Here is a 19,378-nt window from a genome sequence, read left to right on the forward strand (position 1 = left end):
TTTTGCCTTTCATAAAGTAATGTTTAATCACCACACGAAATTCTTTTTCGTCCAGTTTTTGACAATCACTCTACTTCCTCGATTCACACGAATGCCAAACACAAAGAAATAGACCAATATGGTTGAAACTTGGTGTGTGTTCTTTCCAAAGATGCTACTAACTAAATATGACCTCGATACGCGAAAGTGGTGCCATCTCTCGGACTTTGCACAGACTTTTCAAACGCCCCTCGTACTGAGCCTAAGTATACTGTCACAGACTGTTACACAGGAACATATATAAACTGGCAGCACAGCCAAGGCACTCACTCATATGTCAAGCTGTCTATGGACCAGCTTGTGGAATCCACCCTAAAAACCCGAATTACACACTCCTCATCTGGTAAAAGTTGAGTAACAATATTTTCATTATGAGAATCTATGTCCAAGCCACTCCATCCTCTTCCTTCTACAGCCTTAGCATCATTCTCGTGTCTGTTTTATTTGGTCATCTTCAACTTAACAAGCTGTTTTCCTAGACATCTAATTCTGCTTTATGGTGGCTCCACTAAAAGGTCTGCTCTTATCAAACCTGTGGACCTTGCCCCTCCCCTCTCCCCTCCACCTCCGCCCCGTCACTGCCGCCACCACCATTATGTTGATAGCTGCTATCGCTTCCACATCAAAAAATCTCTACCACCACCTGCACGTGGTGCATATACAATTATGATCACTTCTTCATCCAGAAAACTAAAGGACTTTCCCAGGTATTTAATAGTCAACCAAACCTTAAAAACTGATACACAATGAATGTCCAGCACCATATTCTACCGTATCACAAATCTTCCAATCATATCCATCAACGAGCTACAAGTAGGTACCCTTCTCATTATCCAATATCGACAGTACTGGAACAGCTGGAAGACACTGTTCATCACAGCTTAGACTGCCTTTTATTGTGTGATGAAATTAGCAATATCTCGCAAAAATATAATTCTCACCTCTCCCTCAGTGGTATTATCCAGTCACTTAATCTACGAGTATCAAATATGACGGTCCACCCCTACACCATATGTACTTCCAGCACCTACCATATGCCTCATAACTGTCCAAGTCCCATCTGCAAGACCTTGCTCATGCAAACTTCCAGGTCCATGTTATTTCAGTTCTTTGAAAAGTATCTCTTCAGGTGCATGTGGCTATGAAATCAGATACACCATGTACCAGCTGTCCACCCAATATAAATGACCGAAGATAAACTACTAAAGTTTCCAATTCGTTGCAGATCATATTGCAAGGCACTACATGTCAACTTATATGGATGTTTCATAATAGAGTCTCATCCAACATCCCCCCCCCCCCCCCTCCGCCACTCATTCACACACATCAACAGAAAATTCTTTGAATTGAGTATGTGAAAACTATGCTTCTAACAGACCCTTTGATTTAGCAAGATCCAGGGCTACAATGATAATTAGTTATTGCTCTACATCTATCTTGATTCTCTGTCTACTACCTCCCTCCCAACATCTTGGTATGCACTGAAAGCAAAAGAGAAGCAATCGTTTCGAAAGGAAGAATTAAAATAGGGAAAGATGTATATATGATTCAAGTAAACCTTAAAAAAAAAATCACTTCATAAATAATGTAGAAAGTAATAGCAGTGAACTGGGATGGGTTTACAAGAGTTGTTTATTGTGCAGTCTGAAACATTAATTTAATAATCATTTTCTTCCTCATGTTTTCTCTCTCAATCAAAATAGTAGAAAATTATTATTGCACTCCAATAGGTACCAAACTATACACATTGAAAGCACATAACCAAACATTTTACAAATTTTAAAATTCTCTCTCTTACTTGAATTATACTTACCATTACTAAATGGTGCATTGTATAAAAATCTGTGTCACCGTAGTACACTCTAATAGTATGCACAGTAAAACCAAATCCACGAGGACCACGCCGGATAATAATTGGTGGTTTCAGGCTTGTAACAAGAGGCGACAATTCTCGGCAAGGAGATGTATCCCGTGAACTGGCAGTGCTTGATCCACCAGGGGACTGAATTGGTTGTGGGTGACATTCTTCTGGAAGCACAGACAATGGTGTTAAAACTAACTGGTAGTTGTTGTCAACTGGAAATGCTACAAGGTGGCAAGTATTGGAAAAATGTGGTGATGGTAGGCAGTGAGACCAACTTAAAGGCATGGAAAAGGAAACGTAGAAGAAGGGGTGAAGGCAGAGGTAAGGGCACCAAGAGAGGCATAAGTGGAGAGTTAATTGATGAGAAGGTGGAGGAGGGAGCAGTACAGATGGGCACAGAAATGACAGGGAATTTGAGCACAGTCATGTATCCTGAATTGACCCTGGATCCAACTCACAGTTAAAAAAATTCTAGGTAACTGTGTGAAACATGTAACACAAATATGCAATAAACATTTTGTTTCTGAAGGTTTTGGATGTCAAGGTAAAAGCATATTGAGGTGAAATTTATGGGACAGAAAGAGGAATGAAGAATGGGACAATGGAAAAAAGAATGGGAACAGTGACAGCAAATTGAGGAAGCCACCCAGAAACAAGATTATACTGCAATTTAATCTGGGTAGTGATCTACTTGCCACTTCACCTTGTGGTATCATATGTTTACACAGGGAGTAATAGAATGACGTTTTAAAAATTTGGGTGATAGGAACCTATAGCTGGAAATGTGAAATTAAGTTTCTACAGCAATCACTGGGATGTTGAGAATACACACACTACCTGCAGAAGAAGTTACCAGATGAGATTCTCAGTCAACACTTGGGCTGGAATTATTGGAGGTAACCTTACTGGACCACACATCTTATCATATCTTACAAATGGTATACAGTGTTTGAATTTTCTGAGCAATGCCTGACCGTAACTTCTGCAACTCCACAATAGTTTGTGGTTTCAGAATGATGATGATCCAAGGCACTTTGATTGTCGGCCCAGTGCATATATTACAATTAGCTTCAGGCAGAGAGTAATTGGAAGGGGATGCCCAGTCAAATGGGCTGTGCGCTCCACTGACCTCACTGCTCCTGACTTCCTTCTCTGGGGACTGTGTCAAGTACCTTGTGTACTCAACACTTCCAGGAACAGTACCTGAGCTTATTGAGTGCATCTTTAAAGCATTTAATACCGCCAGATGAGAGCAGACTATCTTACAGAAAATCAAACCGAACATGATGCATTGTTGCACATTGTATAACAAAGCCAATGGTAGTCACATTGAACGTTTCCTCTACAGCAGTGAAGCCACAGATTCGGTTTACAGTATTTGACTGTACTGTACTGTACTGTCAATAAACATGATCTAAAACATAGTATTCTGGTGTTTCATTTAGCCTACCGAATGTGTAGAAAGTTCATGGTGCTGCAGAAGCTGTATTTTACATTTCCAGCTATAGGTTCCTTGTATCAAAATGTTCAACATTTCATCCTCTACAACCCCCAATCTTTTAAAACGCCATTCTGTTACAACCTGTATGCTGCATGCCAAATAGTTACATTATACTTTTATAATGAATAATTCCTGGTAAGCTGCAACAGTTTAGTTAGTAATGGCCCTATAGCCAAAATAAGCTTGTAAGTAAAGAAGAAATATTACTAATTAAACTATTGCACCTTACCTGGAATAATTCATTACAAAGTGTCATAATATGATGTATTCTATGCGCCAGGCCTGGTCGAAAAGAAAACATTATAGTTTTGTAATATTTTTACAGCACATATTCTAAAAGACAATCATTAGAGTAAAATATTAACAGCACAATATCTGACAGGCTAAAGTAGCAATAGAGAAGAGAAACTGATAAGGAAGAAAGATAAGAGATTAAAAAAATAAAAAATGAAAGAAACAAATCTGGATTAATTTATCGTGAACATAGGGAGGAGGGAGTGAAGGAGGAAAGACAGCTCAAATAGAGTTACAGGAACAAACAGGTACAAACATACAAACTATGGCACTTCAATGCCCCACTGCATGTAAAAATAGAAACTATGACACAAAATGTGCAACAAGTAAAGAAATCTTTCAATCCTGCCACTACTGATAGCCATAAGATGAAACACCCACCACACACCATGGCACACTTTCCTCTCACCTTCACTGGTCCCAAAATGTGACCTCACTGAAAAACGGTTATGAACTGCAGTCCTCTCTGGTGTGACTGGCACTGTTTACTAAACCAGCACAATGCTCAAAATGACAGACCAAACTTTGCGAAAGTTCAGTACAGATTGTATGAGATCTGTATGCTCAGAAACCCACCATATGCATTTCCCCTTCAAATAAAGACGCATCGTGGATCACCAAATGTTGTGTCTTGCCCACTGTGCTTGAGCAAGGAAACAGTGGAGCAGTGTCATCTTCACCAGAGTATTACAATTTAGATTAGGGTGTCCTGCTCCATCTGGCACATCCGTAGCACATATTACAAACAAGTCAAAATTGTGAAATGTGGTAACTTCAGTAGTGTCACTGTTCTCAGCTGAGACAGAATCACATTAGAAGCATATATTCCTCTGAATGTGTTTACTGGAGGTGTTTGACAGCCACAGATGAGTGACATCCACTTGGTAAGTGTGTCCCACAGCCCACAATGTTATACCATGCATCACATCACTGTATTACCATTTAGGGAACTCTTGCTCGTCACATCTCATAATGCTTTGGGTTCTCTCTAGATCCCAGCTTATGCAACAGGCATCTCAGGCTATGCTACAGAGTCCACAACTGATAGCCACTCTTGCATACTGCAAACTGTACTAGAATACATCATGAAGCTGCGTAACAGAGTGGATGGGTTGAGCCTATTTATACTAGATGCTAGTTTTAACCCTTAACATAATGAAAATTGTGTGCGTTACATTATGTATGAATGCAAACACTGATAGAAGAACAAACCACTGACAATATTTATGTTGCCACCCTCCCCCCTCCTACCTGTCCCCCCCTCACTTCACCCCCCTCCCCCCACCTCTCTCTAAAGCTGTAATTCTTGCTATGGTGCACATTTTATGCATATTGGATTTTAATCAGTCATTTATGTCACATCGTTTTGATGAAGTTGTAGATCAAAGCAGACTATGATAGTGGCAGGTTCATTATTTCAAATGGATTGGAAGAGTTGGGCAAAAAGTGGAGCTGTACAACCTCATCAATATACTTTTGCGGTGTATGTGTGTTCACCACAAATACAGGGAGCAATCCAGAGACCTAAATGATTGTGTCCTCTGCCATAGCGACTGGTAACTAACATGTCATTCACATATCATTGACAAGTTGTTATGCTGTCTGCTAATGTGTCGGATCCTAATATGATAATCTGTACCAAGACTGGAGTATAATTTTGCATTGTAGTATCTTCATCTACATTTTTACTCCACAAGCCACTAGATGGCGGTAGGTACATGGTGCACCAGAATAACTTCCAATATTTCTTACTCAGTTCACATAGGTTGTTAATCTGTTTATGTATGGTGTGCATCCCTTAGATTAATTACCTATCTGTTGTTACATACTTTTCTGTGTGGTAGTTGTTATCTCCCCCCCCCCCCCCCTCAGTAACCGGTGTGTGTGTGTGTGTGTGTGTGTGTGTGTGTGTGTGTGTGTGTGTTTGTTCTTTTAAGATATTCACAACTGATTCATTTGATAAAGAAAGTACCAGAAATGGGATATAGCTCCTACATACCAGAATGATTTTTAACTATAATTCAATTCCATTTCACAAAAAACCCACAGTTATGAACAGGTCTCAAAAGAAACAATGAAGTAATAAGTTGAAAATGTCTCTGTGTGACTATGACAAATACACTAGATAGGCAATAAATTTTATGACTGAAATATTTGTTAATAATTTGATAATGTTGGTCACAAAAGAAAGAATGTTTACCAGAAGGTATCATAAGAGAAAGCCCAGTCGCAGATGCACTCTTGATAACTGATCTGGAACGGTGCTTTCCACAAGGTGCAATTGGAGGAATTGCTGGTAATGACACTCTTGGAACATTGTCAGAGTTTCGCCAACCTTTCTCCTCCAAAGGATGAATGGGCAAGGGCTGCAATTGGTTTGTATTTTGCTCTGGCTGAGAGCTGCAAAATACACAATATAATAAATAGAACAGAGATACAGAGAACAAAATGTAATCATTGACACAAATAAAAGCTAATTCAGTGTCTAAGAGTACACAGTATTTCATTTCATACAAACAAACCACTACATAATAAATAATTATAAATACATAAGCTTCTGTGGCAATTGTCAGCCTCAATAAAATCATCCTGGGTATACTGGTATACCATCTTATAAAATACTTAAAATGCTAAAATACTAAAGTGTCAGACATTTCAGCTGTGCTGCAGTGGTTTAGACTAATTTAGTCAGGAAGAAGGTGGTTCTATATATTTTATTGCTGAAGGAGTCTTAAGGCCACCAACATCTAATTTCTTATACATTATTGTCCTAAAGCATCACTGGCCATCTCAGAAGAAAGGGAAGGGATGTATTATTGGGTTACCCAGCTTGTCAATAATTGGTAGCCACTGTGAATAGGTGACAAGCTTGTGGTGGCTGTGCTTTTCTTGCTTTTCGTCGCAAGAAAATCGGCCCCAATTCTGGATGAGCAGTTTGTGGCAGTGTCCAATCACACTTACCTCATAGCATCAGGATTGATGCGTACTTTGGTTTTAGGAAACCTGATGTGCGGCACACAGTCATGCAGTTGCTCTGCACGTGCCAATCTGTTGAGGTCATATTCTGCTATGAGGGTGCTAATCAGACTCAAAAGTTTCCCATCTACCAAATCATGAATCCTGTAGCCACTCCAAAAAAAAATTGGTTCTAGGCCTCCTTAGAAAAATATTGCCCACAGAACTGCACAAACGGAAGCTGTTCTTTTACCTCATTTTTTGTGCCTGGCTTACTGTTTAACACTGAACCTTTTTGTCCTGACATATCCTTTGGCTCAGAAAGTTTTATTAAGCTCTCTCAGCTTTTGCTTGGTTCTGTCTGCATCACTAATTCGATGGGCTCAACTGGTTAGCATGTGTAGGATGTAACACTTCTGAGCAAGATGATGGTGGAATGCCTGCAGGTATTGGTTGGCGTGGGTTGTTTTAAAGTAGAATGTGTGCTCCAGGGTGCCACTTAGGAATTATTAGACGCCCATATCCAAAAACAGAATCATACTATCACTTTCTTGTTTTAGTACAAACTGAATATTCTTAAGCAAGCTGTTAATATGCAATTCTGATGCTCCATGTGACCAAATAACAAAAGTGTTCTCTACATATCACAGTGTGGGCAGAATTGCAAAGGGCTTAATGCAATTTTGCACAAAAGCTTGCATGAAGAGCTGCTTTGCTATTGGAGAGCTGGAAAATCCCTTTGACGCTCAATAGCTTTGTTCATGATATTTACCATGACAGGTGAAATAGGTAGACTGCAAACACAACAATATCAATTAGGGGTATCAGGTAGTATTCATTCCTGAAGAATGCTAATAGTCTCTTTCTTCTATTGGTATGTTGGCGAAGAGAGACTTTCTGTAAAAGTTGACCATTATGTTAGTTATGTGCTAATCTTGTATAAGTTGGATGAAATGAGTTGAATCCTTCACATACAGTTCTGTGTGTCCTTTTCTGACCACATACTTTGCCAGATTGTAGTTGGATGAGTCAGTTCCATTAACCACAGGCCTGAGGAGGTAGCTTGCTTTATTTATCTTAGGTACTACATAGTTTTGAGGGAGTTAATTACATTCTTTTTCATTTGCCAGAACATGTAATATTTGTGATTTGCCTGTATGTACATTGCATAGCTTCTTGCATGTATTCTTTCAACAATTTACTATTTGGGTGTTTTCTTTAATAACAAAGCCCTCACACTCTTCAACTGATTTTCATGTCCCTATTTTAATTATTGCTCCTGCAGATTTAATTTTATTATCTGGATTATTAATTTCAGCCATCATTAAGAGTGGTGCATTTGCATTTGCCAAACACATAACTATGAAGCACATATTGGGAGCTAGGGATGTTCTAAACAAAGGAAAATGGGTTGCAGAATTGTATCTGATAACTGATCACAAGTGGGGGGGGGGGTTCTTCAACTTTCATTTTTATTTTTGAAAGAATGAATCTCTAGTTCTGAAAGCTAAAGATACAGCATATATTTATGCATATGCGCACATTGGTCACAATTTACACTAGGTGCTAACTATGGCCATGTTTTTGTCGTAATTTTTATCGTCTCTTCTGAAATAAACTTAAAATTATTATAAAATTAACAAAATTCAAGACAGGGATTTCTAGCTTTTCTCCCTCTAATGTTGTTAAGGTTTCTGACACAGGAAGTGACATTCCTGATGTGTCATAGTTCTTGCATAAAGTTAGGTATGAGCTGCAGGAAATCAGCATTAAGATGTTACTTTACATACTTAATTGCTGATACCTTGAGGCAAAAATCTGTGAAACTACTAGCGCAAAAAGAGTTTCTCCTGCAATTCACTGACACACAATATTTTTAGTTGTTCTGAATTAAAACACATCTATCAAATCAATGTTTTCTATTTCGCAAAAATCTTGCTATACAGATATTAATGCAAACATTAAATCAGTAACCTCTCTAAAATGAAACTGAACAGTATTTTCAATAAATTGAAATTCTGTTTTCTAATGGGAATGACAAATTATATGGCACTGTCAGTTTACAAATGGCACCAACCACCCACTAAATGAAGCTCATTTAGAGGGTAAAGAATACTTGATTATAAACAGACTATTAATATTAATAACACACAAATAAAACAAACACCATTTATCACAGACTTTCCTCCGTTTCTCCAAACAGTTATTGAGATATGACCTAAAAGAGGATGTTCCTTTATCTTCATAAGGAGATAACAGCACATAAGTGCCAGTTCTAAACTGCACAGAGCATTATTAAATATGATGAGCGTACATTGTCTTGATTCCCTGTTGACACGAAAATCTACTTTCTCATTTTTAAACATTAAGTAGCACTACTCAACTTGAGCCACATTCACAACACCTTTGATACATACAGCATTGAATCCACAATGAAATACACCAGAAACAAAATCTGTCTCACACTTTACAGTTTATGTGACCTGAAATTGCCATGTTCATTAGCACAGATTATTAAATAATGCTAATGTGTGTGTAACTCAAATGGCATTGGCCTCTACACCTTACTCAACACAGAAATTGAGTGAGAAATAGCACTGAAACCATTGTACATGGTTTATGCATGCTTGTTCTTTATTTTCTAAATAACTCTTATGCTAAAGCTATAGACTATGATACAGCACATAACTAAATACTACCTGGTACGATTATCTTCAACAGAAATTGAAAAACGAGGAAGAGCATCCTTTGAGTGAAGTCTCCTCTTCCTGTGGATCTGTGGTGAAACATCATCACTCTCAGTTTGTGATGATTCAGGCGTACTAGGCTGTGCGGCTTTCTTCAACGATGATCGATCACCTGTCTCCATTATTTCCCGGTTTCCATCTGTTTCTGGTGTGTCCAAATTACTCCCAAGATTGGAAGGAGAAGACTCTGAATGGTCTGACTGCCCTGAATCGGCACGTGAGAATGACTTTCTGAAACTGCCATCATCCCCTTCTTCAAATAGACTTAGCCTGGTCTGTACCTTACGATAGTGTGGCGTACACGACGAGAATGAACTGAACAGAGGTGACTCATCTGTATCATCTGTATCTTCTCCAATGTCATGGTTGTAACGATCCATTCGAGCTGGAAGAGATGTAAGGGTTGAACAGTTAATGATATTGCTGTTATGATCTTCAAGTGATTAACACGGAGTGAGAGGAAAAAAAATCCTGCGAATGTTCAAAACTTTTATGGTAAATTTGTTCTGCTAAAGTTCAAGGAAAAAAGGGAAAAATAAAATAGTCTGCAACACAGTAAAGATACTTAACACTAAATCAAGAATGGCAGCAGAAAAGGATATCTGTTCAGTTCTCATTTCCCACTTATCTCAATTTTGGAACAAGGTTGATTCATTTGTTCCTGTACTATTTTCCACTGCCTTATACACCTTTCCATACCTATCTCCAGTGGGAAAAAAAATTACTAAAAGTGTACTGAGATCTTAACAACTTTTTTGCCCTCTGCGCAGTAGTCACCTATTTCATTTCAACAAGCAAGACTAGTTATATTTCACTCAGTTTACAGTAAGAAAACAATATAACTAACTTATAAAGTTAGAAACTCCAATTTTTAATGTGTTGTAACACAATCCAGTTCACACAAATCTCAGTTCCTACTTATGAATGATATCAGATGCTAATACAATCCAAAGCATAACAACAACAAGCTAACAACGGTCAATAGTTCTTAAAACCTGTCAAATTCGATCAAATTGCAGCTACAGTAGTATTACATTAGCAGTTCTTCCAATGAATATTTCAAAATATTTCGTAGAGGAGTCAAAAAGGTGAAATTCCACCTGGGACAATATATACGGTTTCTCTACTCAGTATTTTGGGCCCAAATGGGACACAATACATTGCAGGTCAGAATATCCCACTATGTAGAATTATGTTGGTCAAACAGGATGTCTGTGGCAAAATTAAAATTGGACCAGATAGTTGACCCTTGAGCTTTCTTTCATGTGAGCTTCAGTATAAGAGTTAAACTTTGTGAAGTACCAAGGATCAATCACTACTATTCAACACCATGATCTTCTTCCCCCCTCGAGCATTACTTCTCTAAAACAGCAACAGATCCTCTGAGGAATTTGGAAGAGAAGAAGAATGGTAATGGCATACAGATTCAGATATCACACTATAGTTTACTTGTAGCTCTAATTCCTGCTTACTATATAGTGTTGCATAATCTGTATTACTGTAGGTTACCTACATACTACTGAGTGTATCCCTTGCATAGTGGATATAATTTGTAGGTAAGAACCATAAGGAATGTCTTTGATTACATCATGAATTTTTTTTTTGTATGGTATGAGATTTACATGTATGTAAAGTTACATCATTTCGTGTTCTATTAATACTAAGTTGTCATTTGTAAGTAGCTTGTCTGGCACATAAAGTATTGCGAATACAAAAGAAATCATTGGAGCTCTTTTGTTGTGTGTGTGTGTGTGGGGGGGGGGGGGGAGAGAGAGAGAGAGAGAGAGAGAGAGAGAGAGAGAGAGAGGAGAGAGAGAGAGAGAGAGAGAGGGAGGGAGGGGGGGGGGGGGGGTATATTAAGCACAGGGTTTAAAAGGAAACTCAAATTAAAAAGCAAGGCACATAATAATCATCAATATAGTCTTCAGGGATGAAGTATATTTAAAACTTAAATCTGGTAAAGGGTGAAGTACATTGAGTTATGATTATAAAGTGTTTCATGAAACCTTTAACCCAGCTCTTGGCAATTAAGTGATAATGCTCTTGTAACTATGTATTTCAGGGATAGGGGGTAGTGGGAGGAAAGGGGGTGGGGGACAGCACAGAAGTTAGCAGTTACAGGATGCTAATACATGGAGTATACACTACACACTTCGAACAGTATTTATAATACTTCTCTGCTCAGGCAATAACAAGAGGTCAGTCAAAATGGAAACAAGGGGAGATGAATGTTTTTTTTTCTCCACAAAAAATGGGAAGCTGAAGAACAAAAAGATGTATCTTTCCCACCCATTACAAGTAGAGAAATCTATCTAAATTGTGATAAGAAATAGATATTAACACTTATAAGAAAATGGTATAAATGCAAACCAAGGATATAAATGGATTGGAGAGGAGAGTTGCTAATTTACAAGGGGACAGAATAGCAAGACAGAAATTACAGTCTCAAAGGCTCCTCACTAGGAGCCTTTCTTGTATTACCTTCAATGCCTTCAGCAGTTTAAGCAGCAAATGCATACAGTGATCAACTCTTTTTTTTTCCTTTCTTTCTTTCTTTTTTTTTACATGCAAGAAAATCAAGAACACCAATATTACATACAAGTGACAATTGAATCAAGCATAAGTCAATGCTGCTGTTTTGGCTGTTCCAACTTGGTATGCAGTCATTCAGATTCGGACAGACTTATTAAAGATTGTATTACACTGGATACACATCACTAGCCAGATCTGTGCTGAAGCCCTCAGATTGAACAACTGATGTTCTCAAGACTGCTTAATGCAGAGAAATAATGCAGCTTGCTGGAGGTACCAAACCACAACACAGTGCTTACCACACCATCTGTTTACTGGCCCACACTCTCTCTCATTCCTGTTGCATGGTCCCAGCTTTATAATGCTTTTCCATTCTGCTCCAAGCACTTCAAGCAGCACAAAAGAGCATGTCTCACAGTGATTGAGGTTATACTACACATATCATGGTATCATCAGCCTGTTACACAAGAGATAGGAATGCTGCATAGATTTAAAGGATGCCAATTCAACAGGAAAACTCAGAGATATGTGACTGTACATCCAAGCTGATGCAAAATAAATAAAGAAAGTCTCTTTAATCTATTGGGGAAAACACCGTTATTACATGCTCCTTTTGCATTTCCTTGAACTCCAGATTGAAGGCTACATTTCCCTTCCAGCACAAAGTCCCTGGTAGTGCTGGGGAATGCTTTTTCCTCGATGTTAATATATTGTCAGCTTTTGCTTATAATCACTTATTCTAGTTTTACAAGCAAATTACTCATCGGTATATTATTTACCGAGACAAATTCGTGGCCATCAGAGAGTATCAGCTTCATCTACCAAAAGGTTTAAGAATAATGTCATCCTGTGTGCTTGTCTGTTTCAAAAAAGTTGCATTTCTTGACACATCATCATCCATCTTCTATTACTCAACACACTACAATGTCACTTTTTTATTTTAATTCCTAAAATAGATGACTCCATTTTCCCTCTACTGGAGTGAACAAATTTCTAAGATGTTACTCTTTCACAATTCTTCAGTCTTAATGCACAAAAAATTTAAAAAATATAACACTATAATGCATCTCACAAGTCAACTGCAATGCATCTTTGACTGTTGCATGTGCTAACAAGCTATGATCAATGCACAAAATCAATTTATCAATAAAACACCTGATCAAACAATCACAATTTTATCAAACACGTTCACTGTTGCACAAAACATGAAAATCTGTGACTGATTATATGTGACAATCAGCCTTATTAGGTGGATACTGATATCCATAACACCACAGTACTTTCTGAGTAGCTATCAATAGTGTGTGTCAACCTCTCACTGAAACACATTGCAACTGTATGTAAGTCTAACATCAGCCCCACCTTAAACCTCTATTTTCTCAACAGAATTCAACTGCTAAGTGAGTGATCTCTCTCTCTCTCTCTCTCTCTCTCTCTCTCTCTCTCTCTCTCTCTCTCTCTCTCTCCACTTACATTGCTCTACTTTTAAATGTAAAATGGTGCAGGTTAGCCTGTGAACAAAAATATGCTCTTACTGTCAAAGTAACTGGTGTCCTCTTCATGATCAATCTGAGGAACAAATTCAGCTTTTTGCCTTAGTAATGAATTCCAGTCCACACCACTGAAATATGGATGCTCCTTTACTTCATGAGCACCCCCTGTTCCCAGTCGATCTCTTGGATTTTGTTGTAGTAGAGATGTGATGATGTCTTTGGCCTCAGGTTGCACTGGCCAGTCATCATCATCTGGCCACTCAATGTCATCTGTAAAACAACAAATTTACGCAACTTATTTATAAATGCAATGTATAAAAGTACATATGCAGTATAATAAGACATAAATACACGAAAACAAACATAAGAAGTGCCCTTCAGGGAGATGAGGCTTGAGGTCATCTCCCGAGGCTACTATCCCACTTATGGCACAGTTAAGTGGAGGGAGAAATTGAAGTAATAAATAATACTGTCATACCTTATACATAAATCACATAGAGTTAATATCACAACATATACATATCGTAGTAACTATAGTAGAGCAGAATATGGTAATTCAGGTGAGACAGGCTCTAAGCATTTACTGAAGCCCTCCCACTTGAAATAGGTAGGTAAACGGACCTCCTTTGCTATCTAAAGCTTTCCTTTCATATATTATTTTCTTCTTGAGAAAACAGAATTTTTTCCAATTTTACTTTTATGTATATTGTGTTATTTCTTTTCTTTTGTTTTTATTTTTTAATTAATTATTTAATTATATAAAAAACATGGAAAGTACTAACTTTCTGAAAATTGTCTAGTTTGTAGTAGCAAATGACCCACTATAGTTACCAAGGTGGTGTGTCACTCTGTAATGTTAATAAGTGAATGAATAAATAAACAATAATTCAATTTTAGAGACAACTGTTTGAAGTAAACTAATATTTTCCCAATTTTAAGTTGTGCTGTGACATAAAACACAAGAAATGTTAAAATACAAAATACATCATCACTGGTAAACCAAGCAGAAGCAAGTAACTATTAATGTCCAATAAATGAAATTCTTCTCTTTCTGTAATCAGTGGACGAAGATGCATATATAGTAGAGACCACACACCGTGGGCATTGTACATTTAGCAACTCTGCCACAAGCAACAGTAACTATGGCACATGACCACCCGCCAAAATCACCAACTAGCCTACACTACACCTTTGTCTTGTTACCATCACTGCTGTTGGACTCTGATAATGATATCACTCTGCTCTGCTGAATTTTGCCAAATTTGTCATCTCGCACTTCTATATTGTTACAAGCCTTTGGTTCCGTCAGCAGTGCTCAACTACAGGTGAGACACTTGCAAACATTTCCTCTGGATATCTGTGTTACCATGGGTTATGTCATGCAGAGTACTAGTTAATATTACTCACGGTATTATCAAACGTCACTCGACACTGAATTTCTGAAGCTTCAAGTGCTGTTTCCTTCTACTTTACTTAGTTTCTTTAATTTTTTTCTGCATTGAAATATCTAGCGATTTAAGTTGTGTTAATGTATGATGTCCAGTAAATACTGTACCTGCAGAAGTATTAGTTTGTGGTGGTGAGGTATTTTTCTAATGTTTGCAAGGCATCTACAATAGCAGTAACATAATCATGTACAGATTAGTGTCTAGATTCAGTCAGCCAATTTGTATGGACAAGAGAGCATGCAATTATAGGCATGCAGTTCTTTGAATTGTGGAAACAGCTTCAGCTGAGGCAACAACAACCACAGCAGCAGCAGCAGCAGCAGCAGCAGTTATTGCAGCAGCAGGAACACTAACAGCAATAGCAACAACAATAACAATAACAGCACCAGCATCTTACAAAGCAGCTACTATCACCCTCCCAGCACATCCCATATTTGCCCCATTCCTTACATTCAACAATATCTGTAAGGAATGGTGTTAATATGCAGCACCCATGCACCATCATCTCAAGGGATCATTGATGCTGCTTGTCACAGGAACCGGATGAGCTCTTGGATAAACTAGCACAATACTAGGACCACCAAGTGCATGTGGAATCAGAATGACTGTGTTTTATACAGTGTGTTAAACAACCAGCACAGACATGCTTACAATGGGCCACTTAAATGTAAATTCACTTGCACAACAGGTGATTGAGATGAATCTCATGCAGACAGCCTCATAAAAATCAGACTGATACAATATGTAGATGCCCATCAAATCCTTATCGACACTCTGTTGTTAGCAGATCCTAGCTCAGAAGATCTCTTAGAAATCACATGGTCATTTTAAACAACATACATAGACCAGCGTCTGGCACCGCACTTGACGGACATTGTCCCCAACAAATGTTGTCTTCACAGCTTCAACCAACAGTTGGCCTCACTGTCCACCTCATGCCAGCCCACCTCACAGCCATTGAAGGCTACCATTTCATTTGGGTTTTTAGCACATATCACTCTTTGTGACAACAAAATTCTATGGTTTGCACACATTTGTCCTATACCTCACATCATCAGGGATTCCATAGGGAATGAACTCAATTGCCTTATGGCCCAGGACGCTCTGCACTGAATTCCATTAAGTTTATGGTCATTTCCCACTGTAGTGGTCCATAACCAGATATCTCTCTCTGCATCTGTGTCAATTTCAAGGTCACAGTCAATTCCCAAGCTGTAACAGACACTGTCTACAACTATAAATCAATGAATTTTTTTCTTGTCTTGCAAGTGGGCACTTATACTCAAAGATTGACTTCTCTAAAGCATACTTACAGCTTCCCCTTGATGCAGAGTCTCAAAAATTCATGGTCATCAATACACCGTATGGATTACTCTGATACCATAGACTGCCATTTGGCACAGCTAGTACTCCAGCAATTTTTCAAAGGCTACTGGAGCAATTGCTCCAGGACATTCCCCATTGCTCATTTATTTGGACAACAACATAGTAACCATAACCAATAAATATGATTTACACAACCTCTGGTGAGTTTTCATACTGCTGGAGAAAACATCTCCATTACAACCTGTAAAAGTGGTCATTTTTTAAGCCACAATTAGAGTACTTAGGACATATTAAGGGAAAAGATGGAGTGAGACCAACAGAAACACAGCTACAAGTTATACAGAAACTGCCTAAACTGAACTCTCTGAAACAACTTCTGTTAGCACTTGGTAAAATAAATTATTACAGACAGCTCATTCCAAATGCTGCAATGTTGAACAGACTCCAAAAAGCTGACGTCCCTTTTGAATGGGCTTCCAAATGTGAACAAGAGTGCTCTGCTTTCAAGCATTGTCTGATACATGCTCCATGTTTCACTAATTTTTCCCAGAGTACTCTCTCATCCCAATGCCTTCAATTAGGACTGAACAGATATTGTTAAATTGCACAACCTGTGGGTTTGAATGTCCAATCACGTATGTATCTAAAATTATGTCACCTGCCCAACAAAATTACTCACAGAGTGGAAAGAGCTCTCTCTCTCTCTCTCTCTCTCTCTCTCTCTCTCTCTCTCTCTCTCTCTCTCACTCAGTCACTCACTCACTCTAACATCTATGGCATACAAAAGTTCCATTAATATTTATTTGATAGAGTATTTGAGATGGTCACTGACCCTGAGGCATTTCAGATAATATTTGTACCCAACTGCTGCATCCCAGAACACAGCCGAATGGCTACAGCTTTGGTGGCTGTTTCTTAGTAATTACCAATATGAGAGAACACGCAAATCAACACTTGACTGCGCCAATGCAGATAGCTTACCCTGGTTACCAGCAGATTCTATGTCTCCCCACAGGTCTGCTGGCAAATAGATTAATAACCACCATCAACTCATACAAATCTTCCACTGACAGCCTCCCAAATAGCACATGTGATGGTGACATGGTGACAGACTGTCTTTTATGGAATGTTCCAGATTACACATGCAATGTGTGGTCACCAGGATTTCAACCAAGACAGTAGGTGGCCAAAAGTCTTTTATCACTCTGCCAGTGACAGAAGGTGTGTAAGTGATCATTCCAGAAGACCTATAATCAAAGGTGTTGGCACTCCTCCATGAAAGTCACTGGGGAATATTCAAAGTCAAAATTTTCATGCTGCACTGGCATGTTATAAATCAAGACATCACCAAGATGGTCATGGGCTGCCAGGCATGTGCCACATCCCAGCCAGCACAGTACAGCAGTTACATTCCTGGCCACTACCACAAGGTATCTGGGACCACCTCCAGATACACTTTCCAGGCCCATTTCTAGATCATACTTTGGAAGTAGTAACATGTGCCTATTCACTTTTCCCCTACACAGTACAAAAGTCTTCCACCTAAGCAGAAGCCACCATTCGATAATTAACATATCTACCAAACAGCATCAAAAGCCTGACAGATAGCCAACTAACATTTAAAAAATAAATTAGAAGAATTTCTAGATGACAACTCCTTCTATTCATTGGCTGAATTTTTAGATATAAATTAGGGGGGTGGAACAACAACTTAAACATTATTGTCATGCAATATTTTGTGTAATGTAATATCCTGTACAGACATTTTTATTAACCTGACACGTTCCACATCTTTACGAAGTGTCGTATTCATGATCTATGGAACAAGTATTAATCTAATCTAATCTACAAGGGTGAGCTGAAAAGTAATATATCTGAATCTGTTATGCAAAAACTCGTCTAGCATTTCAAACAAAACAAATGTTATTAACTTTTTAAATCTTTATTCTTCATGTCTACATACTTGCAGCCCTCTGTCACTAGAGGGCTAGAAATTGTTGCATGTAATGGGGCAGTATGTAATGTAACGCGGTGGCACATAACGTAAGCATGTCAGTGCAGGAGAAACAGCATACTGTACACAAGTTTCGAATTCAAAAGAGTTCATCCACACATGGAGCATCCTCTCCTTCAGCACGGCTATGCCACAACACACACAAATGCTACAATATCTGTAACAATCCAACGCTTTGCATTCAAAGTCATCGACCGTCCTCCACACAGTCCTGACTTGGCCCCTTCTGATATTCACTTGTTTCCAAAACTTAAAGAACACTTTTGAGGACTTTACTTTGATAGTGATGAAGCAGTGCAAGCAGAGGCGAGGTTCTGGCTCCATCAACAAAGTCTGTCTACAGTGACGGTGTCAACAAACTGGTCTCTTGTTGGGAAAAATGTGTTCATTGCTGGGGTGACTTTGTTGAGAAAGAAGAGTAAAGATGTTTGTATTATGTCAAAAGCTTTAAAAGTTTTCACATGAAAAAAGTCAGAGGTATTACATTTCAGCACATAGGCATATTTACTATATAACTCTTCCGTAAAATCACTGTCTAGGACAAGACCCAAACGATTTCAAACTTCTGCACCCTAAATATCATACATTATCTTCCATTCACTCCATTCTATCCCCCTTTCAATGACCCAGCAAAATGTTAGGTGCAGACATTCAAGACACAAATGCCCCATCCCGTGTAGGAGATGAAATTGGGCACAGCACTGACCACCCTTTAAGTACATTCCATCGACGGAAAAAGCCTAGCAAAACTGCATAATGGTAGACAACTAAGAACACAACTTTGTTTCCTATGGTCAAACAAACATCAACCATCACAAAAAGTCTAGCTTACCTAGACCCAGTCCTAATTTGTGGGTATGGGCATCAAGTTTGGTGTTTCCTGGACACCACCATAAAGCTTCAGGGTACAGACTCAGGCAGGTGTTGTTTAGCAACTCATCAACCACCTGTGCCATCAAAGGGTTTCCACACCTGACAAGTCACTGTTGCTGGCATTAACATCGTGACAACCAAAGCAGCACAATAAGACCCAGAAGCTGGTGCATTTGCTCCAGCACCATGTGAGTCTTTCATGCAACCAGACATAAAAATGCCAGATACAACCACACCAGAAGCATCATTATCTCTGGCGAAAGATGAATCGACACTAGCACCAGTGGAAAAA

General features: G+C 38.6%; 1 protein-coding gene across 6 annotated transcripts in view; it reads right to left on the reverse strand.

The window, feature by feature from the left end:
- Positions 1-19,378, reverse strand: part of LOC126183189 (microtubule-associated serine/threonine-protein kinase 2) — a 247,513-nt gene that overhangs the window by 55,974 nt on the left and 172,161 nt on the right. For 5 of the 6 annotated variants that reach the window (XM_049924928.1, XM_049924926.1, XM_049924931.1 and 2 more), the window contains exons 16-19: positions 13,468-13,695; positions 9,353-9,785; positions 5,899-6,098; positions 1,853-2,067 (exon numbers count right to left, since the gene is read on the reverse strand). In XM_049924928.1, the coding sequence (XP_049780885.1) occupies positions 1,853-2,067; positions 5,899-6,098; positions 9,353-9,785; positions 13,468-13,695 (1,076 nt within the window). The remainder of the gene's footprint in view (positions 1-1,852; positions 2,068-5,898; positions 6,099-9,352; positions 9,786-13,467; positions 13,696-19,378) is intronic. The other variant, XM_049924927.1, reaches the window with a different exon arrangement.

Source organism: Schistocerca cancellata, chromosome 4 (assembly GCF_023864275.1).
Source record: "Schistocerca cancellata isolate TAMUIC-IGC-003103 chromosome 4, iqSchCanc2.1, whole genome shotgun sequence".
In the NCBI taxonomy this organism is placed as follows: Eukaryota; Metazoa; Arthropoda; class Insecta; order Orthoptera; family Acrididae; genus Schistocerca; species Schistocerca cancellata.